Source organism: Lithobates pipiens, unplaced genomic scaffold (assembly GCF_037356315.1).
Source record: "Lithobates pipiens isolate NorthernLeopardFrog02 unplaced genomic scaffold, aLitPip1_a1.2 Scaffold_13, whole genome shotgun sequence".
In the NCBI taxonomy this organism is placed as follows: domain Eukaryota; kingdom Metazoa; phylum Chordata; class Amphibia; order Anura; family Ranidae; genus Lithobates; species Lithobates pipiens.
This window is the reverse complement of record NW_027507718.1, coordinates 232,874,669-232,898,459: the sequence shown is the minus strand read 5'-3', so window position 1 is coordinate 232,898,459 and position 23,791 is coordinate 232,874,669. Positions and strand designations below refer to the sequence as shown.

Sequence of the window (23,791 nt, the reverse complement as noted above, 5' to 3'; positions counted from 1 at the left end):
TATTGTTATATGTTTGTCTTGTTTGTTGATGTGTTTATGGTAATTAATTCATTGCCTTATTGGAATTAATCAGTTTTTCTAATTAAAATCTTTTTGATACAATAAATATATTTGTAAATTAAATAAATTCAATATATATTTTTGACAATTCTAGTTTGATTTCAATTTTTGCTGCTAAAAGTAACCTCTTACCTGGCGCCCCTTTAACCGGGTACCACCCCCCTTTTTTCCTACTTGTAAAACAAGTAGAAGTCTGGAACACTTACAATATGGTACAATAGGAACAATAACTCTCTGATTTCCCAAATGTACAATTAGCAATGGTTTATACCCTACAGATTATCTATTCTAAGATCCTGTGGATATTTAATTATCTTTATTACTGTCAACAAACAGATATATATATTTACTTTCCCTGGTTCCACCTTTCCGCCCTCATCAACAATAGTAAAATTATTAAATAAAACTGATTTTCATGATATGCCTTATTTTCCACTCAGTCACCTCATGACTAGAATGTTGTGTTTTTGTATGCAATGTAGGCAGATCATGGCTGGCAGGGTGCTTAACACAACTTCCTGAAAACAGGAAGCTGTAATAAAAGCCACAGGTGGTGCTCAGCATCTACAATGCCTTGAAAAAGTATTCATACCCCTTGAAATTTTCCACATTTTGTCATGTTACAACCAAAGAAATTTTAATTTGTTTGGGGGGTTGATTTTATATGATAGACCAACACATGGAGCCAAATACAGAGAAATCTTAATATTGACTGGGCCATTCTAACACATGAATATGCTTTGATATAAACCATTTCATTGTAGCTCTGGTTGTTTGTTTAGGGTCGTTGTCCTGCTGGAAGGTAAACCTCCGCCCTATTCTCAAGTCTTTTGCAGACTCTAACAGGTTTTCTTCTAAGATTGCCCAGTATTTGGCTCCATTCATCTTCCCGTCATCTTTGACCAGCTTCCCTGTCCCTGCTGAAGAAAAATATCCCCACAACATGTTGCTGCCACTACCATGTTTCACGATGGGGATGACGTGTTGAGGGTGATGTGCAGTGGTAATTTTCCACCACACATAGCGTTTTGTTTTTAGGCCGTAAAGTTTAATTTTGGTCTTATCTGATCAGAGCACCTTCTTCCACATGTTTGCTGTGTCCCCCACATGGCTTCTTGCAAACTGCAAACGGAACTTCTTATGGCTCTCTTTCAACAATGGCTTTCTTCTTGACACTTTTCCATAAAGGCCAGATTTGTGGAGCGCATGATTAATAGTTGTCCTGTGGACAGATTCTCCCACCTGAACTGTGGATCTCTGCAGCTCCTCCAGAGTTACCATGGGCCTCTTGGCTGCTTCTCTGATGAATGCTCTCCTTGCCTGGCCTGTCAGTTTAGGTGGAGGGCCATGTCTTGGTAGGTGATGGATTGAACAGTTCCCCTGTGAGATGTTCAAATCTTGGATAGTTTTTTATAACCTTACCCTGCTTAAAACTTCTCTACAACCTTATCCATGACCTTACCCTTGGTCTTCATAATGCTGTTTGTTCACTAAGGTTCTCTAACAAACCTCTGAGGGCTTCCCAGCACAGGTGTATTTATACTGAGAATAAATTACACACAGGTGGGCGCTATTTACTAATTAGGTGACTTCTGAAGGCAATTGGTTCCACTAGATTTTAGTTAGGGGTATCAGAGTAAAGGGGGCTGAATACAAATTCACGCCACACTTTTCAGATATTTACTTGTAAAAAAATTTAAAACCATTTATCATTTTCCTTCCACTTCACAATCATGTGCCACTTTGTGTTGGTCTATCACCTAAAATTCCAATAAAATACATTTACGTTTTTGGTTGTAACATGATAAAATGTGGAAAATTCATAGGGGTGTGAATACATTTTGAAGCCACTGTATGGTTGAAAGACCTGAAATCCAATGAATGAAATGGGTGGGCCAGCAGCAATAAGACAGGGAGGAAAGGACTAGTTGGTGCTGGATGTCCTCGAGCCAGGAAACGAGGCAGGCTCTGACCTGCTGCAGTTTCTAATGCCGCAGGGAGCTACAGGTGGGCTGTACAGTCGGCGATCAAAGCGAATGGCTGTACACCCCTGTACTTGTGTGAATGCAGATGGTTCTCTGTATTGCCAATTACCTGCGCATGCGTGTATGAGCAATTTTCTTAATATAAAATTCACCTTATGCACATGCACATGTAAACGCCTGATACACAGAAGTATTGGTGTTTGCACAAGTTTAACGTTCCCCAGGTGTAGAAGAACGCTGGGAATTTTTTACACTATTCCGCGTGTATGAGGCATTGGCAATCAGAATTGTCCAGCTTCAAAATATATATATATATATATATATATATATATATATATATATATATATATTTTTTTTTTTACTAAATATCTAAATATACATTATCAATATTATTGCCAAGAATAAAGATCCGTCAGCACAGGACTCTACAGAAAACAAGACATCCATACACATCTGGTTTACAATTGAGAGAATTAGAAAGTAAAGAAACAGGCACATGTTCCATAATTCATTTTAACACAATGCTTTCAGTAATTGGTTTCCAGGAAAACTTAATTTAGAAGGTTATTTTACCCTCCCAGAGTCCACCACATTGTGCAATTTCTTGCTATTACCGATGAGGGTTTGAACAGAGACAGATACATCACTAGCCTTTAACATATTAAAGGATCTTAGTAGCACAGGAATGTTTAAGCGGCTACTGTGTTTAGCTTTACTTTAACTTGGCTAATTGGTTAATGCCTAGTACACATGATCAGAAAATCAGATGAGAAATACCGTTTTCGAATCGATCGTACAATAATCTGAGCGTCAGTACACAGTTTTCAAGAGTCGATCACTAGAGTTCATCCAAAATGATTCAAAGGGACAAACACAAGATTTTTTTCTCGTACGATACCAGAATGAACGCTTTTCATTTAACCACTTTAAGCCCAGCCGCCGCTGTATGTCAGCCGCTTTAAGAGCTCCTGAGAGAAATAAAATGGGGATCTGTCAATGTCAACAGACAGATCTCCATTCTGTTAGGGGAGGAGAGACAGATCTGCTGTTCTTAGTGATTAGGAACAGCAATCTGTCTCCTCTTCAAGTAACTATGCTACCCCCACAGTTAGAAACACCTCCCTAGGTAACACTTAACCCCTTGATCGCCCCCTAGTGTTAACTCCTTCCCTGCCAGGGTCTTTTTTACAGTAATCAGTGGCTATTTTTAGCACTGATCGCTGTATAAATGTCACTGGTCCCATAAAAGTGTCCGATTTGTCTGTCGCAATGTAGTAGTCCCACTAAAAATTGCTGATCACTGCCATTACTAGTAAAAAAAAAAAAAAGATTTATATTAAAAATGCCATAAATATATTCCTTATTTTTTAGATGCTATAACTTTTGCGCAAACCAATCAATATACACGTATTGTGTTTTTTTTAAACTAAAAATATGTAGAAGAATACATATTAGCCTAAACTGATGAAGATTTTTTTATAATTTTTTTTGGGGGATATTTATTATAGCAAAAGGTAAAAAATATTTAAATTTTTTTCAAAATTGTCGGTCTTTTTAGCGCAAAGAAAACCCCCAAAATATGCAAAGGTGATCAAATGCCACCAAACTAAAGCTCTATTTGTGGGGAAACAAGGGCATACATTTTGTTTGGGTACAGCATCGCACGACTGCGCAATTGTCAGTTAAAGTGATGCAGTGCAGTATCGCAAAAAATGGCCTGGTCATTAACCACTTTCAGACCGGACCATTTTGCTGGTCAATGACCAGAGGTCTTTTTACAATTTGGCACTGCGCTGCTTTAACTGGTAATTGCGCGGTCATGCAATGTTGTACCCAAACAAAATTTGCGTCCTTTTCTTCCCACAAATAGAGCTTTCTTTTGATGGTATTTGATTGCCTCTGCGATTTTTATTTTTTGCGATATAAACGTAAAAAGACCGCAAATTTTGAAAAAAAATGATATTTTCTACTTTTTGTTATTAGAAAAATCCAATAAACTCAATTTTAGTCATACATTTAGGCCAAAATGTATTCAGCCACATGTCTTTGGTAAAAAAAAAGTCAATAATTGTATATTTATTGGTTTGCGCAAAAGTTGTCACATCTACAAACTAAGGTACGTTTTCTGGAAATTACGCAGCTTTTAGTTTACGACTGCCTATCTCATTTCTTGAGGTGCTAAAATGGCAGGGCAGTACAAAACCCCCCCAAATGACCCCATTTTGGAAAGTAGACCCCCTAAGGAAATTGATAAGTGGCATGTTGAGCCCATTGAATATTTTATTTTTTTGCCTCAAGCGATTAAATGACAAAAAAAAAAATTTTTTTTTTTTTTTACACAAAGTTGTCACTAAATGATATATTGCTCACACATGCTATGGGCATACCGTATATACTCGAGTATAAGCCGAGATTTTCAGCCTCTTTTTTGAGGCTGAAAGTGCCCCCCTCGGCTTATACTCGAGTCATCGCTGTCTGCCTGCTCGATCAGCGTGTCGAGCAGACAGACAGCGGCCATTCTATAATTCAAAAGCCGCGCCTCCGGCTCCGCCTTCGCCTGTGATAGGCGGAACACTGAATTTCCCAGCAGCCTGTGTTCCGCCTATCACGGACATCGTCTCATCCTCGTACTACGGACGAGGATGAGACGATGTCCGTGATAGGCGGAACACAGGCTGCTGGGAAATTGTGTTCCGCCTATCACAGACAGGGAGGCGCGGCATTTGAACAGGGGAATGGGCGCCGACGAAGAGCGGTGATCCTGGGACGGGACCGGACGGAGGCTCGGCTCGGGACGGGACGGGACCGGACGGAGTCTCGGGACGGGACGGGACCGGACGGAGGCTCGGGACGGGACCGGACGGAGGCTCGGGACGGGACGGGACCGGACGGAGGCTCGGGACGGGACGGGACCGGACGGAGGCTCGGGACCGGACGGAGGCTCGGGACACAGGTAGGCTGGACACACAAGGCCACACACACACACACACACACACACACACACACACACACACAGGGATGGATGGATGGATGGAGACACACACACACAGGGATGGATGGATGGATGGAGACACACACACACAGGGATGGATGGATGGATGGACACACACACACACAGGGATGGATGGATGGATGGACACACACACAGGGATGGATGGATGGATGGATGGATGGACACACACACACACAGGGATGGATGGACACACACACACACAGGGATGGATGGATGGATGGACACACACACAGGGATGGACAGGCATATCTCACCCTCGGCTTATACACGAGTCAATAGGTTTCCCAGTTTTTTGGGGGTAAATTGGGGGCCTCGGCTTATACTCGGGTCGGCCTATACTCGAGTATATACGGTATGTGAAATGACACCCCAAAATAAATTCTGCTACTTCTCCTGAGTACGGGGATACCACATATGTGGGACTTTTTGGGAGCCTAGCCGCGTACAGGGCCCCGAAAACCAAGCACCGCCTTCAGGCTTTCTAAGGGCGTTACAGTTTTGAAGGCCATAAAATGCCAAGATGGCACAAACCCCCCCAAATGACCCCATTTTGGAAAGTAGACACCCCTAAATTTAGGGGTACACTAGTGAGACTAGGTAATAAATGGCGGGTGCCCTGAAACTATAAAAAAATAACTAACCAACCAGCGTCACCTGTAACAGTTATATGGTGATCACTGGTGAAAGGGTTAACTAGGGGGCAATCAGGGGGCTTTATGCGGTAGTATATGGGGGTCCCTGGCGCTATAAAAAGCTGCGGCGAACCTAAATACCTACCTGCCTAACTAGCGTCACCTGTGACACTAATACAGCGATCAGAAAAACGATCGCTTATTAGGCTGGGTTCACACTGGAGCGATGCGGGAACGCCACGAATCCGCGGCGGGTTCCCACATCACATGCCTCCCGGCGGCAGTTCACACTGCCCTATGCGAACTGCTGGGAGTGTCAGTGAAATGTTAATGACACCCCCAGATCAGTTCGCATATCGCAGTGCGATCTGCAAACTCGGATCGCATGGTGTGAACACCCATGCGATCCGATTCTGCTGCGGACCAAAAAAAGGGTCCCGTGCGAGTTTGCGGCGGGTGCGACACGAATTCAGCCATACTATCTGTATGGCTGAACTCGAATCGCACAGAGATTGGATGTGATTTGCACTGCAGTGCGGTGCGAATCACAGCCGTTCTCATAAACCGCTGCAATGTGAACCCAGCCTTAGTGACACTGGCGACGGGGGGTGATCACGGGGTTAAACCTTTATTGGGGGGGTTAGGGGGGTACCTTAGAACTAAAGGGGGCTAACCCTAACTGCCCTAACAGTTATTACAGTCACAAATGACACCCGCCGGGTGATCAGGGGGTTAAACCTTTATTAGGTAATAAATGGTGGGTGCCCTGAAACTATAAAAAAATAACTAACCAACCAGCGTCACCTGTAACAGTTATATGGTGATCACTGGTGAAAGGGTTAACTAGGGGGCAATCAGGGGGCTTTATGCGGTAGTATATGGGGGTCCCTGGCGCTATAAAAAGCTGCGGCGAACCTAAATACCTACCTGCCTAACTAGCGTCACCTGTGACACTAATACAGTGATCAGAAAAACGATCGCTTATTAGGCTGGGTTCACACTGGAGCGATGCAGGAACGCCACGAATCCGCGGCGGGTTCCCGCATCGCATGCCTCCCGGCGGCAGTTCACACTGCCCTATGCGAACTGCTAGGAGTGTCAGTGAAATGTTAATGACACCCCCAGATCAGTTCGCATATCGCAGTCTGATCTGCAAACTTGGATCGCATGGTGTGAACACCCATGCGATCCGATTCTGCTGCGGGACAAAAAAAGGGTCCCGTGCGAATTTGCGGCGGGTGCGATGCGAATTCAGCCATACTATCTGTATGGCTGAACTCGAATCGCACAGAGATCGGATGTGATTTGCACTGCAGTGCGGTGCGAATCACATTCGTTCTCATAAACCGCTGCAATGTGAACCCAGCCTTAGTGACACTGGCGACGGGGGGTGATCACGGGGTTAAACCTTTATTGGGGGGGTTAGGGGGGTACATTAGAACTAAAGGGGGCTAACCCTAACTGCCCTAACAGTTATTACAGTCACAAATGACACCAATGCAAAAAAAAAAAAAAAAATGACATTGGTGTCACTGTGACTGGGGGGCAGGGGTAATTGGGGGGGGGGTGATCGGGGGGGTGTGAGTGTGTCTGGCATGTTCTACTGTGTAGTGTCGTGTTGGTGCAACTCACCGATCCTCTCTCCTCGGTGTCGGAACGAAAAATACCGACACGGAGGAGAGATTACATCACTTCCTCTCCTGTGTTTACATTACAGGAGAGGAAGTGATGTCACGGAGGATTTTCATTCGTCGGGAGCGATCGCGAGGGGGTGGCCATGAATGAATGGCCGTCCCCTCATCCGGGATCGCTCCCGAGCGAATACCGACCGCCGCAGGCACCGGGCGGGGGCCCGATCGGGCCCCCGACCCGCGGGCAGGCAAGGACGTACATGTAAGCCCTTATGCCTGCCCGTGCCATTCTGTCGACGTACATCGTCGTGCGGTGGTCGGGAAGTGGTTAAGGAGGCAAATCCTTCCAGTCCTTAACTAGTTAATCAGTATAGGAAAAATAAATAGCTGGATAGCCACACGCCAAAAAATGCACTTTTATTGTATAAAAATGCATATCAAAGCATTACAAATGGGTACAGACTAACTGTACAGATGCTAATCAGTTAATCAGTATAGTATTCGTCTGAACAAAAAATTGGAAGAGCAAGACCGCGCATGCTCGCAAATGAAAGAATATATTACAATATGACACATTACATCACTTCCAAAGTTGTATTCTGTCATACGAGAATTTTCTTAATTTTAGTAACCTCTTAATTTTCAATATGAAGGTAACATGCAAAAAAACAAAACAAACGGAAGATTGTTTGTCTGATATTCTCATCCATCGTGTGTACAAGGATTAAAGTGGATGTAAACCCGATTCATGAAACCTTTAGCTGTCCACTATCTGTAGTGTTTTCTTATCTCTCTCCAAAGCCCTGTGTCCTGTAGCTGTCTCTTGCTCCATAGCTCTGTTATCAGCATGATAACTTCTCACACATTCTCTGATATAGGAGGTAGAAGTGTGTCAGGGGAGGTTGCTATAAATAGATTAGCAGTCAGCTTGCTGTCTAAGAGCAGAGCTTTCTTTCCTCATTTGCCTATGAGGAGTGGGAGTGTATGCCTTTCCTCCAATCAGCTGTCTTGGCTGTATGCCAATAATCCACTCCCAGTGCTAACCAGGAAGAGAAAAACATTAACACAAAGAGCACTTTCTAAAGAATATATAAAGCTGAAGACAGCAGATATACACGTAAAACTTATATAGGGAGATTTGTTTCATCTCTGAGTATCATCTGAGGCTGTTCACTTCACTGGGTATATGAAAGGGTATATATCCACTTTAAGACAGTTACCTGGAAGAAGCATGTGTATATTAGAAGATCTAACATGACATGCTATATGTACAAGCTTGCTTCCGGGCATTGATGGAAGGATAAGGGTTAAAGCCTTGCAGTATACATCTTTGAAACAGCCAGCAATAGAAGCTCTAATAATTAATTTACCATAAGTAACAATTTAGAATTTGAAACATTTCAGTTAGACAAATTTGACTGAATATCTATGTCATTATAGAATCCCTATACTGGCAGTCCCCAGGTTACAAACTAGATTTTTGGATACCATGTATGATAACTCTTACAAGAGTGAATTTCCCTTCCTGTGGTAGATTTCCTCTAACTTCCTGTTGTCTCCCTCAATTTGTAAGTATGAGTCGTATGTAAGTCGGATGTTTGTAACTTGGGGGACTGCCTGTACTCCAACACTACAAGAAATTGTGCTTACATATTTAACTGGATGTAGATCAGTAACAGGTTGTAAATCAGCTTTTACTCATAAAGTGCGATTAGTAGTAAATACAAAGGAATGCAGAAGGAAAATCCCTTCATACCTTCAAGTCACTATGACGCATTTGCTTCTACAGTTCCCAGGTGTAGATCTGGGTCTTGAGAGTATAGCGACAAGGAAGGCCAGACAATGTGCAATGCAAACACAATATTTCAATCTGACCACTGGCCACTACTAGTGAGAGACCAAAATCTAGTTGACTGGGCACATACAGGCAGATGCAAATCTCACACACAATCTGGTGCACTGTAATGATTGTGTAGCAGCTGGCCACACTCCATAGATTCCCAAAGCCCTCTAGCCAGGAAATAAGGTGGGCTCTATCTGACTTGCTGCAGCTTCTAATGCACATGGGGAATTTCACAGTAAACAATTTCAGTAAAGAAGAGGAGTCTGTACAACTGTTCAAGACTGGAGGAAAGGCTGAAGTTCAACTTAAAGGACTTCTTGCTTCTGTGGGGGCCTCTCTCCCAATCTGCAAAGTGGATATGGCAGCTACAGCAGAAAGTAGAGAAGCTTAGCCACCAAGTGCTAGACTGGGCTACAAGGTTTAGTGGGGGTACTCCAGCCGTTCGCTGCTCTTCATTTCCAGGAATGACTGGGAGCATGGTTTAGTGAGCATGACATATACCTGCACTAAAACCCCTCAAATCACCCTTGGCACCATGACTGCATAACCCATCCTGCTCTTAGCTCTGTGCCTGCACAATGGCTCCAATTCTACTCTCACAACTGTGCCCACGTGACTGTTCCTCACATTGTTGTCACTACCATGTCTGCACAACAACCCCTACCCTTCTGTTGCCACCAAGCCTGCACAATGGGCTCTCATCCTGCTCATTACTGCACCTGGAAACCCCTCCCTACTCGCTCCCACCATGCACATGCATGCCTTCTACTTGATCTTATCACCATGCCTGCATTATAACCCCCTAGTCTACACACCTTCCCTCTTCCTCTTACCACAGTGCCTGCAGGCACCCCTTACATGCACACCCCCTATCCTGCCAATCTCACTTCTGTGGCTACTTTCATCATGCGCACAACCCCCCTTGCCACTGCTGAACCGATGCACATTAATTCACTCATTATTTGCATTACTGTGCCAACTCACATTTATTCATTTTCCACCACTGTACTAAAATACAATTATTGAATGTCTGCCAATGCATTGACGCTCACTTTTTCAATCACATGCTCCTCCATTACAGAGATGTGCATTTTCAAAGGCAGATGCATTCCCTATTGGAAGATATCCCCTTTACTCTTGTTCCAGTGACAGGTGTGCAAAATTTGCATTCACCCACACAAAAAAAATCTAAAATCTATATACAGTATATTAAATACCATATACAGTCATAGACAAAAGTTTTGAGAATGGCACAAATATTAATATTAAATTATTATTAACTGCCTCTTTTTTTCATCCCCTACTCTTGCTACCTTCAGGCGATCCCTGAAAACTCATCTATTCAGGGAAGCCTATCACGTCTCAAACTAATCTCCTACCACTTCCATCAGCTCATCCCCGACAGTTATAACCTTTTGTACCACCTGCCCCACCCTATTAGATTGTAAGCTCTTCTGAGCAGGGCCCTCTTAATCCTCTTGTATTTTCTTGTATTGTAACTGTATTGTCTCCTTTTTATATTGTAAAGCGCTGCGTAAATTGCTGGCGCTATATAAATCCTGAATAATAATAAATAATAATGATGGCAATTTTCATATACTCCAGAATGTTATGAAGAGTGATCAGATGAATTTCAATTAATTCCCTAATTTAAGTCCCTCTTTGCCATGAAAATTAACTTCATCCCATAAACAAACATTTCCACTGCATTTGTAAAGAAGGCTCCAGGGCACCAAAGAAAGCCCAGCAAGAACCAGGATCCTCTCCTACAGTTGATTCAGCTGTGGGCATATGGGCATCACCAGTGCAGAGCTTGCTCAGGAATGGCAGAAGGCAGGTGTGAATGAATCTGCAGGCACAGTGAGGAGAAGACTTTTGGAGGATGGCCTGGTGTCAAGAAGGGCAGCAAGGAAGCAAATTCTCTCCAGGAATAAATATCAGGGACAGACTGATATTCTGCAAAATATTCTGCAAAAGGTACAGGGAATTGGACTGCTGAGGACTTGAGTAAAGTCATTTGCTCTGATGAATTTGGGGCATCCGGAAAAAACCTTGTCTGGAATAGAAAAGGTGAATGCTACCATCAGTCCTATGTCATGCCAACAGTTAAGCATCCTGAGACCATTCATGTGTGGGGTTGCTTCTCAGCCAAGTGAGTGGGCTTACACAATTTTGCTTAGGAGCAAAGCGATGAATAAATAATGGTACCAAAACATCCTCTGAGAGCAACTTCTCCCAACCATCCAAGAACAGTTTGGTGAGAAACAATGCCTTTTGCAGCATGTTGAAGCACCTTGCTATAAGGCAAAAGTGATAACTAAGTAGATTGGAGAACAAAACCTCAAAATCTTGGGTCCATGGTCAGGAAACTCCACAGAACATAATCCCATTGAGAACTTGTGGTCAATCCTCAAGAGGGTACATAATAAGAAACCCACAAATTTAGACAAACTCCAAGCACTGATTATGCAAGAATGGGCTGCCATCAGTCAGGATGTAGCCCAGAAGTTGATTGGCAGCATACCAGGGCAAACTGCAGAGGTCTTGAAAAAGAGGGGTCAACACTGCAAATATTGACGCTGCATAAACTTAATGTAAAATGTCAATAAAAGCCCACTGAAGCAGCAGACTTTGTAAAAAATGTATATGTGTCATTCTCAAAACTTTTGGCCATGGCAGTAAATTATACATCTCATACACGACCATTCAGTGCCCCAACTCTACTGTTAATTTAGTTTATACATAGAGCTTCAAGTACTTTGTAATACAAGATGCACTGGCTTTTTCCTAAATCTAAAGACATGTTCATGACGCTCTTATAGTCCTAAATTTAGGCTGCCCAGCTTTGAAGAAGATGCTGGAGACTACTATACACAGTCTCTCTGTACATATACTGTATGTACTGTATTTAATGCATTGAATACTTAGCTGAAGGTCAGAGTCACATGATAAGTTCTGTGACGCAGTCTGGGTGTGTGCTATCCATACACACAGTGCAGTGTTAAAATGAGTGATTGCTTGATGTCATCTTGTTTACTTTCAACAATGAACTACTTCCAGAGCTTAAGTACAAGTTTCCTCCACTTGCTTTTTGGTTGGTAATACGTTTGGAACTAGACCTGAGAGATCCTTTGCAGTCTAAGAAAACCCAGAAATTAAATATTTTTGCAAGTCTTATTTACAGTTCTAAAAAAAATGTACATTTAAAATGGTTTAGATAAATTGAAATTGAAAGTGCCATTTAAAAAAAACTGCATATTTTAAGCCTGGTAGTTGCATTTTTTTATGTCAAACAATATTAGTGCAACTGTTAAGCAAACCCATATTTTCAAACAAGAGGTCGTGATGAGTAAATATATACCAAACATGTTAAGCTTCAAAATTGTGCGTGCCCAAGAAGTGGCAACTAACTTTGGCACCCAAAATTGTCCATAGGCGACACTTTATAAACCTTTACTGGTCATTCAGAGGTAACTATTGCTATCATTCTGGCATGCATGGCAATACCTAAAATGTGTTGTTTTTGTACATATGTATACCTGACACATGTTTCTGTACCTATAGTATGTGCATGTACTTTGGGGCTTTAAAGTAGAACTATGAGCAAATCTTTTTTTTTCTATTTTGGATAGAGCAAGGGAGAGTTATAACCAATGTCAGATTTTTTTCGTCATCTGTGTCCCATTGCTGAGATAACCCTTCACTCCCTGTCCCATATCCAGTAAGTGAAAGTAAATCCCTGCAAATTAAGGGAATTCTTTGGGGGCCCCCAGGTCACCATAACTAGTGATTTTCCCCCTTTTACTTTTCTGGGGACCACCCTACTTTTGGGATTTTCTTTTACTTTCATGTTTGATCATAACGGTAAACATGAGAAATAGAAAGGGGGAAACTCCATAATATGGGCACAGGCAGCAATAAAAACTGACAGGCATTCTAATCCCTCTCCATTCTATCCAAAACGAAAAAAAGTTTTGGTTTTAGTTATACTTTAACTTCTTTTGGGCATTGGTCAGTGCATGGATTCACCCTCATCATATATTCACCACCGCAGCCTGTGGTCCATTAGCTAGAGCATCGTAAACAAAGCAGCACCTCTCTGCTCTGCTTAATTTTTGCTGTGAAGTTTGGCCCACTCTCCTCCCCTCCGTCCTTGTGATCTACACTGCTGATACAGAAGACCTGTGACATGTCTAGGACCATGACATGAAGAGGGCAGAGTTTAACTGGGGCAAGGCTTGGTTCCACTACTGCCTTAAGTTACCTATTCCAGCAGGTCAAGCTTTGTCCTCTGTAGCTGCAGTAAACTTTGTCCAGCTGGAAGCCTTGGTGGCAGCACCTGCCATGGCAACTAGTAATGCTACCTAGCTGGCGGCTTAGACCTCAGTTGCAGCCATGTACCCATCCAGCAGGGTCAGACCAAACTGACCTATTTTTTAAAGATGGGAACCAGATGACAAAATATTTGGATTCTCACCCATAGGCTGAGCTGTAAGCACATCCTCACTAATCTCAGGAGATATCTTCCCCCTAAGTTGTGAAGTACGTCTCCTAGGATATCTGGGGTAGGCCCCTCTGTGGCAATGGTAATCAGAAACAGGGGCTGTTGCAGAAGCTCTTGGGGTCCTTTGAGATTGCCACAACAATGGAGAGAGAGGTAAGTACTCTTGGTCTGGCTATAGGTCACATTTAGTAAATGCTCTATCTTCAATGGTGGTTATCTCTAATGTTTCTGGTGTTGCTACCTTGTTTCCCTATCTGTGTCTGCTAATTTGTCCCCAGAGTTGTCGGTACAATCAGCTTTGTCTTCTTCACGATAAAGCTTCAAATATTTCTTAATGCCATTTGAAGGAAGCCTTCTCCCCTTGGTTTCCATTTGTCTCCTGCACCCAAGGATAGGATTTGGAAGGGAGAATTTCTGGACCTCCTTTTCCTTCTACCATCCTTTTCATATGCCTGACAAACCATCTAATTACAGATCCAGAGACGATATGAGGAGAGCAGTTCCTTGGTCCTTCCATAATTGGTTGTAGCCCTTTTATGTCTACGCCTCAATCATAGGAGACGCATTTCCACATAAATGCTCAGGCATGTTGAAACATGTCTATATTATTTTTAGAGGCTTATTGGAATTATGGTAGATTTGCATGCCCCAACTATGACAAAGTTTTTTTATCAGAAGCTTTCAGTTCACCCTGTCTTGTGGTTGAGGTGTAAAGGATGTAGGCTGTGGTACAACTTTTAAAGGAAGCATCAAGTTAATCCAAAGCCCTCAACATCTTGTCACTCTTTGTCACAATGGAGTCTGTTTTGCTTACAATCACTCCCAATGCTGTTACCTTAATAGCTGCAAATGCAAACATGAACTTACTTTTTGCTGCAGTTCTCACTCAGGTGCCAGATCTTTTGAAAAATGTATCTCTCTAGTCACCCCTTGTAATCAAACAATTTCAAAAGGACTGGATGTAAGAGAAGTTGGACCCAATTCTTTTACATACGGTCAATAGGGATTTATTTCACTCTAAACTGTATCGCCTCTAAATATAAGATGGTTGTTAAAATGTTACGCCAGCTAGTTTTTTGTTTGTATGCAACAAAATATTTGGTTAAACTCTCTTTGCCATTTGGTTTTATTTCCTCCTGGTTTAATTGTTATCCCTTTTCCTCTTCCTATGGTTTGGCTTACTCTTTGTTCAAGTGCTTATAAAACTTTGTCTTTTCTTTGCCATTTACAGCAACTGGGTTTGAGTGTTTGAGTCAGGGATTTCATTATTTCACAAAGTTCTTGATGCACCTTCCTTTTTTGTCATCGTTTCAGGAGTGTCCTTAAGAGTATTAAGACATGGTTTTCTTCAGTGGATCCAAGAAGGCCAGCCTATCATCTCTAATTAGTTCTTCACTAAATCGGTTCCTCTTCTTTTGGTTATGGTTTTACCTTTTGGTTTGTTCTTCTTTTGAGTCTCTTTAATCGCAATTGGATTTTATTGTTTCTTTGGAGCATTTAGGATAGACAATCTCATGTCTCATAATGAATAAACTGTCACCCACATCAAGATCAACTTTTTTTTTAAGACTTTATAACACTATGATTGGTTCTTGGGTGATTTTTAAATTCCACACCACTTTATTTGTCCGGTTTGAACTCATTGGTCTGTTAGACCTCAGTTCCCAGATTCCTTTCTGACTCTTGCCCTCTCACTACTTTTCAGTTTCAGCAAATCTTTTCTAAGACTCTTACTGCTTTAGACCTTTCTCAGTTTTGCATTTCATCTCACTCCAGAATGGTTGCTAGGACTGAGGCTATCATTTCTGACCTCTCATTAGAATTTATTCTGAGGGCTGCCCTTTTCTCTAATTATTTTTACTGTGTTCTCTGCTAGGTGACTCAAAAAAAAAAAATGGTTTGGATATTTGGCCATTCTTTTTATCTTTTGTCCTGAAATGGAGAGCTACCATTCGCAAGGGTAAGGGTTTGGGTAAAATCAAAACTACAGATCTACATTCTGACAAAAAAGGATCAGCTCTACGTTAGGATTCTTTTCCTGCATGCTATGCTTTTTTTTTTCTCAGATTATCCTGAGAATTATATATTATTATATTATATATTAAATATATATTATATATTATATATTAATTATATATATAACCTTTGGATAATTGGGTTACCTAAATAAGGTCAGCAAATGTATAAATAGGGATATGTTCAACATTACAATACAAAAAACAGACTATACTAAAACCTGTTTATGTCTTATTTGCTGTTATGTCTGATTTTTCCAAATATCCAAATTTTAAAATTTTAAAAAGTAGTAGCACCTCTTGATCGCGATGTGGTATTGTATACTGTTCAGCATTCACAAATCTTCAAATAAAAATGACAAGAAAAAGATTATATTACTTGAAAACTGATATTGTCCTTTTCGTGTGTACTGGGATCAATTCTGCCTCATAGCACTGAGACAACTGTTAAGTTATAAGTGTGTTAGGAAAACTCAAGTAAACCTCTACTACAAGGTAACAACAAAGGCTCAGAGTTAGGGAAGACATTTTCATAAATGTAAGTTTGAGCATTCTCATTATGTAAGTAATATTATACAACGCAAAGTTAGATTCTAAATATTATCTTAGAAACCTTTTAGTAGAGATTCCAAGATTCCAAGACAGCAGTACTCCCAAATCGCCCCCCCCCCCCCCCCCCCGATTTTTGTACATGACTTGTATTTGTAAAATTGTTCTTTTCAGGATACTGTATCCTTCTAGGGAAATGACGTATACGTCCTCGGATGTTTTCTGGTTTTCCTGTGCTGGGTTTTTAGTTTAACCCACTTTTACATCTGTGCTGGCTTGCTCTCTATTTAGATATATGGAAGCTGCTGTTTCTGACCTCTGCTTATAAAAATGTGAACTCACTGACTGTGATGCTGAAACTACAGGTTCTATAATTTCATAGACCTGGAACAAGAATGTAGATCATTTGTTCTGACATTTCTGAATGCAAGTTAGTGATCCAAAGTAATGAAGCCAGAGACAGCATTTTCAGAAAGAGGGCAGCAATATGTCTCTTAGTACAGAATTACTTTAAATTGTCATCTTTAAGTATTACTTACGTAATAGCATATTGTGCAGACAGGACAAAGGTCAGTAATAATCTGCTTACTCTAGTTAGATCAGTATAATATGAATTCTGGTAGCTATGGGTTTGTGCACATTGCAGTTTGTTCTGGTGTGCAGCACGATTGTAACTGAAGCTTGTATGTATTTGTGCAAGAGACTCAGTGCTACTTTGAACCCATGTGAACTATGTTTATGTCTCCTGCGTTCCAAGCACAGAATGCTGTAGGGACAATGTACACAAGATCTTCATATGCAGGGCTTTATGGAGTAACACATACTTTGCAGATAGCTATCAGGCCACTTGCTACCATTTAATAATCATAGGGAAAGACATCGGGCATCAATACAAAAATGTTTTGTCTACATGGTATTAAATTCTATATGAACTGGCAATACAGAAATAATACAAACTTAAGGCTAGAGAAAATGTATACAGAGTGCTGCATTGTTAAATACAGAGGGGGCTCCTGATTCAGGTATTTAGAGGAGCTGCAACAGCGCTATCAGAGGCCATTTGCTTGCAAAGAAGGTGCGATTGGGCACTATTATACAATGCTTGTGTCATATAACATGTATTGGTAGAATGCCAGTACAGGTTTGCTGTAATGCCTGGTCATTTTTCCTTTATATAAACACCAAATTAAAATTTTTTTCCCAAGTTGGTAAAGGGAAAAACTAGGTGTTAATATTGTGTCAGTTTTCACCAGGTCCATTTTGATGTTTAAATTAATATTGACCACAAAATTATACAAAATGAATGTGCTGCCAACACACGGAAATGTGTAATTACCACACATTACCGCAGCACACTAGATATAATTGGGGATTTTCATTTGTTTTTTTCTGAATGAACACTCAGGCCCCTTACACACGGGCAGGCTACGTTGGAGTCCACCTGCTCAGTAGGGAATCTGACCTCTGATCCCTGCTGAGCAGGTGGATGGTTGGTCCATGTCCGCTCTGCTTATGCAGAGCAGACACAGCCGTTTTCCTCTATGGGCAGTTAGATGTATACGGACCACCTGTCCATTTCCACCCGACTGCCATCCGTTCCGATCTGCCATCTGGATAGGGAACAGAGCCCTAGCCATCTGTTTTTAGTGAATAGGATCAGCTTGGATGCCGGCAGGTGTCAACAGACATATGTCCATTGGCACCCGCTGCTCCATCAAAGGGACTGGGGGGGGGTCCAATTGGGTCTGCCTGAAAAATGTTTTCAGGCAGACCCGATCAGTCTGCTAGTTCACTAGTTCGTTTTTTATTCCTGCTTCTAGATCAAAAGGGATAAATACAACTGTTGATGTTCAATTTCTCCCCAAAATATTGATTGTAAATTCAGTGTTTAAGAGTTTATGCACGCTGGCTTAAAGAAAGCTTTTCAAGTTACTGTGAACTGGGCGGCTATAGTGGTATTAATTAATGTGCCCCTGATGTGATTCCTGGATCTGCTGCTTCTCTGGGAAGCTGAGGACCACAGTAAATGTGTCAGGATGGATAACAGAAGCCGACCAGGAACATCCATTGTTGAACATAGCATAAAATGCATCTTTTTAAATGTGTGTGTGTGTGAAATTTAAAAAAAAACTGCCCTGGATGCAAAGTGGTTAATAACCACTGGGTTGGATGGGTCCTGGATGCTGCAGAAAGTGGCACCACTGCACATTGCAGTATTCTCCCAGTCCAGGTTAGCTTCATAATTGGCCTCCAGGGGGGTGGTCTTCACTCCCTGGATAACAGGAATTGAGTTGCATGATGGCCAGGTAGATACAGTATCTCACAAAAGTGAGTACACCCCTCACATTTTTGTAAATATTTTATTATATCTTTTCATGTGACAACACTGAAGAAATGACACTTTGCTACAATGTAAAGTAGTGAGTGTACAGCTTGTATAACAGTGTAAATTTGCTGTGCCTTCAAAATAACTCATCAAACAGCCATTAATGTCTAAACCATTGGCAACAAAAGTGAGTACATCCCTAAGTGAAAATGTCCATATTGGGCCCAAATAGCCATTTTCCCTCCCCGCTGTCATGTGACTCGTTAGTGTTACAAGGTCTCAGGTGTGAACGGGGAGCAGGTGTTTTAAATTTGGTGTTATCGCTCTCACTCTCTCATACTGGTCACTGGAAGTTCAACATGGCCCCTCATGGCAAAGAACTCTCTGAGGATCTGAAAAAAAGAATTGTTGCTCTACATAAAGATGATCTAGGCTATAAGAAGATTGCCAAGACCCTGATACTGAGCTGCAGTACAGTGACCATACAGCATGTGCTCAGCGTCATATCTGGAGGTTGTCTTTGGGAAATAGACATATGAGTGCTGCCAGCATTACTGCAGAGGTTGAGGGGGGGGGGGGCTCAGCCTGTCAGAGCTCAGACCATACGCCGCACACTGCATCAAATTGGTCTGCATGGCTGTTGTCCCAGAAGGAAGCCTCTTCTAAAGATGATGCACAAGAAAGCCTGCAAACAGTTTGCTGAAGACAAACAGACTAAGGACATGGATTTCTGGAACCATGTCCTGTGGTCTGATGAGAACAAGATAAACTTATTTGGTTCAGATGGTGTCAAGCATGTGTGGCGGCAACCAATGAGTACAAAGACAAGTGTGTCTTGCTTACAGTCAAGCATGGTGGTGGGAATGTCATGGTCTGGGGCTGCATGAGTGCTGCCGTGACTGGGGAGCTACAGTTCACTGAGGGAACCATGAATACCAACATGTACTGTGATATAATGAAGCAGAGCATGATCCCCTCTCTTTGGAGACTGGACCACAGGGCAATATTCCAACATGATAACGACCCCAAACAGACTTGCTATAGAAACTGAGGGCAAAGGTGATGGACTGGCAAAGCATGTCTCCAGACCTAAACCCTATTGAACATCTGTGGGGCATCCTCAAATGGAAGGTGGGGGAGCACAAGGTCTCTAACATCCACCAGCTCCGTGATGTCATCATGGAGGAGTGGAAGAGGCCTCCAGTTGCAACCTGGGGGTTAAGGCAGTGCTGTAAAATAATGGTGGCCACACAAAATATTGATACTTTGGGCCCAATTTGGACATTTTCACTTAGGGGTGTACTCACTGTTGCCAGCAGTTTAGACATTAATGGCTCTGTGTGTTATTTTGAGGGGACAGCAAATGTATACTGTTATACAAGCTGTACACTCACTACTCTACATTGTAGAAAAGTGTATTTTCTTTAGTGTTGTCACATGAAAAGATAGAATAAAATATTTTAAAAAATGTGAGGGGTGTATTCACTTTTGTGAGATTCTGCATATGCTGGATTCCAAATCCTGCAAGGGACAGCGCTGGAGATAAGATGAGTATTGCAGCGATAGCTGCTTTTTTCCATATTTCACTAGGCTGGGGATTTTTTTTTTATATTTCTTATGAAGCAGGAGGTTTTAAGGAGGGAGGAGGAAGGAAGTGCAAGACCCAGCTGTGCTGTCTGGTAGAGATGTCTGCATCCTGGACTAATCAGTGTTGCAAATCATTTGGCAGGTAAAGCGGTTCACATACAAATTTCATGGGTAAATATAGCTGTTTACCTGAAGCTCTTAACAGTACATGCATTTGGCACATTATAGAGCTCAAATGTATGCATTTATCACTGATGTTTAGCTTAATTAGTTGATCATGGGGAAAAGGCATGTTATGTGTCATTACAAACAAGGCCTAAATACACAGTTAAACAGAAATTACAGCTGATTTGTAATGTTTGAAGCAGCACTAAATCTCCCTACGATATTTTATGCATATAATCATCATTTCATTGTCAGTGAAGAGCAGCTGGCTAACTACTATTCGTTCTAACACAGCCAGAGGAATTTTTGCGCTAGCATTAACCTGAAATGACCTATCGGGGGTCACTGGCCCTAGCCATTAACCTATTAAACATGTAGGAATTGCATAATGGGCAGCTAACACATATTTGCATATTGTATATTTCTCCTTTATTAAGATGCAGCACTAGCTCCTGACCAAGTACAGAATCTTCAGTGCAAGGACTACTTGTTGAGAGGCTGAAGGGTAAATCGTAGTTGGATAAGATGTTTTTTTAGGGAGCTTTCTGGAATCCATATTTTGGGATCCCTCGGCTGTCCCATGTGCAGTACCTTCCCATGGGAACAGCTCATGATCAAAGTAAAATAGCAGTGGAGCCCCTAAACTAAATTTTACAGGGACTCATCCAAATATATTTCCTGCTTTTCTGAAAGAAAGTTGATACCCCTAGGCCAGTGATGGCGAACCTTGGCACCCCAGATGTTTTGGAACTACATTTCCCATGATGCTCAACTATACTACAGAGTGCATGAGCATCATGGGAAATGTAGTTCCAATATATCTGGGGTGCCAAGGTTCGCCATCACTGCCCTAGGCTATACTGACAATTAATTGACAAACTGTATCAACTCTTATAGTGGTTGTAAAGGCTCAAGTTTTTTTTTTTTTTACCTTAATGCTTTCTATGCATACAGCAAACTTTATATGTTGCACTACACCAGTCCTTATAAGTGGTGTCTGTATTAGTTTTATTTTTTTAGACTTTTTTCCTGTATTTTCACCTGGTGATACAGTCAGTCTGTTATTTTTCAACTTCCTTTAGCAGATCAAACTGTCCAGCAAAAGAGGGTTGAGACTTACGTTTACTATTGACAGGGGTGCTTACAATGGTTAGCTTTTATTCATTTATGTGAAAACTTTATCCCAAAATTCCTCTGATGCTTCCCCCCAGACTTGCTGCTATCCAAAGGCATCTCTGTTGCACCTCAAGTGGAATGGAGACACCCTAAGACATAATCTTATTGGCCAGATCACCAGGTGAAAATAAAGAAAATAAATGCACCCACCGCAAAGTAAAGTTTTACTAAACCCACAACAGTAAAATCAGTTTGTATATGCAGTAAAGCATGCTTGTTATACTCACTGCGGAACTTAAAGTGGAAGTAAATCCATCGATTTAAACAGTTAAAAAAAAAAGGCATGCCGGAAATGCTAACTGCACATTGGCTGTGCTCTCAGCCAAACTATCAAACCATCCAATGGCTGGTGTCATAACGAATCACATGTGCAGCACCATAGCAGTTGAAGATTAAACAGAGGCAAAGATGGCAGCTTCCTTGGCTGAAAACGATAGGGGAGTTTACTTCCACTTTAAGAGGTTAATCCTGCACAGTGTGTAAAAAGGCTGTTTGATCCTGTCTTCTCTGATTCTCCCCTCCTTTTACTGTCCCCAATCCATCTGCTGCTAGTACAGAGTCCTAGGAGGCACTCTGCACATGCTCAGTTTGGTGTGTATTACTAGAGAGTTTTCTTCTTCTTTTTTTTTTTCTTGGGAGAGTGCATGTGGTCAGCACAGGGCCAATCAGCACTGTCCAGACAGAGGGTCAGGGGTCCTGCAGCCTCATAGGACAGTCAGAGTAGAATGAAAACTCCTCCTACGAGCTTTAACCAGACACATATAGAAGTTACAAGACTGCTCTAACTGCTGATGAGAAAAGGTATTTAGCAGTATATATTCACAAAAATTATTGCATTTCCATGTACTGTGGGACATCAGATATCGTGAATGCAGGGTCCTGGGTTTAGTAACACTTTAAAGTTTTGTATGTTGTTATATATATATTTTTTGGTGGGGGGGGTTAGGCCCTGTGAATAACACCAGAAGGGGAAATGAGACACTGGGCTCAATTTCAGCCCAAGGCAAGTATTCTTAGAATCTAGCAAGCAACAGGGATTATATTTATATTAAATTTATTACATTTATATTTAAACTAACAATATTTATTTGAGTAAGAATTTAAAAAAATAGTTACCGCCTCTTCCTTGTCACAATATCGATAGGTCTGTTAACTGCACACGGCGAGCCATAGACGTGTCCTTTGTAGATCTTACGTCCTGCACAGTCCGTAAGAGCCAGGAACCCGCAGTTTGAAGGCAAACTCATGTCCACTTCTCTGTATTTCAATGACAGCCTGACCACAACTGTACTGTGAGATGCAGTACAGGGTGCTCGCTGTTAACCGGGGTCCATGCAAAACTCCCCTTAAAGCTCACTTTAAAGTACATTTCCATCATCAGATAGTGACCGCAAAGAATTTTCTTGGTTCTTCTAACAGTTCTGTCTCGGCATAAATAAAATGTGATCGTTTTAAAACCATTTTTGTCTTCATCGTTCCATTTTAATGATGTGACCCCTACATTCGTTAGCATCCGATAAGTTATAGGAAGCAAGCATCTGTTAGATGCCAAGAGAAAAGGCTGCAAGATTCCCTTGCTGTGCTGGTAAAATCAGTGCTGCGGTACTAGGATGTCTAATGCCCCTATTTGTCTGAAGACTCCAGAGCTATATCTGTATCCGTTACCTTGGAGAACCGGGCACAAAAAAAAAAAAAAAAAAAAAAAGAAAAGTAGCCACAAATGAGTTTCTAAAAATAGAATAATTGCAGAAGGTGTATAAAAAATTTAAAGAGCCGGATAGAGAGATAACGAGGAACTGTCAGGAAGAGTTGTAATGCAAAGCTGAGAAGTGTCCAGAGCTCAGAACGCACAAGTCTCCTGTGGTTTCTGTGCGACAGCTGGAAAATAGTGCAGCGAAGAAATGTCACCAGGGTAGGATACTCAGCTATCTCTCCTTCTTTAACAGCTGTGATGTCACTGTCACTGTACTCCGGCTGGGGGAGGGCCAAGCCTCACTCTTTCTATGTGCAAATATTTCCCTTTAAAGCAGCAGTTCCCCCTCCAAACAGAGAAGAATATATACACCCCCCCCCACCTTCCTCTATTGCCTGATTTAACTCGCTACTATATGCAGGATTTCTCCCTGGCTTCACTGGAGTTATTTTTAGATGCCTTGATAAATTATCATGCAATAAAATCTAGCCGCAATTGCTTTTGGTCTACATACACACATAGTCGATGAATGGCAGACAGCAAAGACTTGCTATCCAGCTTTTTAATATGATGTATCAGTACAAGCTAGTCCACCACATCAATGTACAAGTG

At 41.7% G+C, this 23,791-nt stretch overlaps 1 protein-coding gene across 1 annotated transcript in view; it reads right to left on the bottom strand.

The window, feature by feature from the left end:
• PDE4C (phosphodiesterase 4C) overlaps positions 1 to 23,180 on the bottom strand; it is a 142,481-nt gene extending 119,301 nt beyond the window's left edge. Inside the window, exon 1 of the mRNA XM_077478431.1 lies at positions 22,603 to 23,180. Coding sequence (XP_077334557.1) covers positions 22,603 to 22,733 — 131 coding nt within the window. The 5' untranslated portion in view covers positions 22,734 to 23,180. The remainder of the gene's footprint in view (positions 1 to 22,602) is intronic.
• Between the last annotated feature and the right edge of the window lie 611 nt (positions 23,181 to 23,791).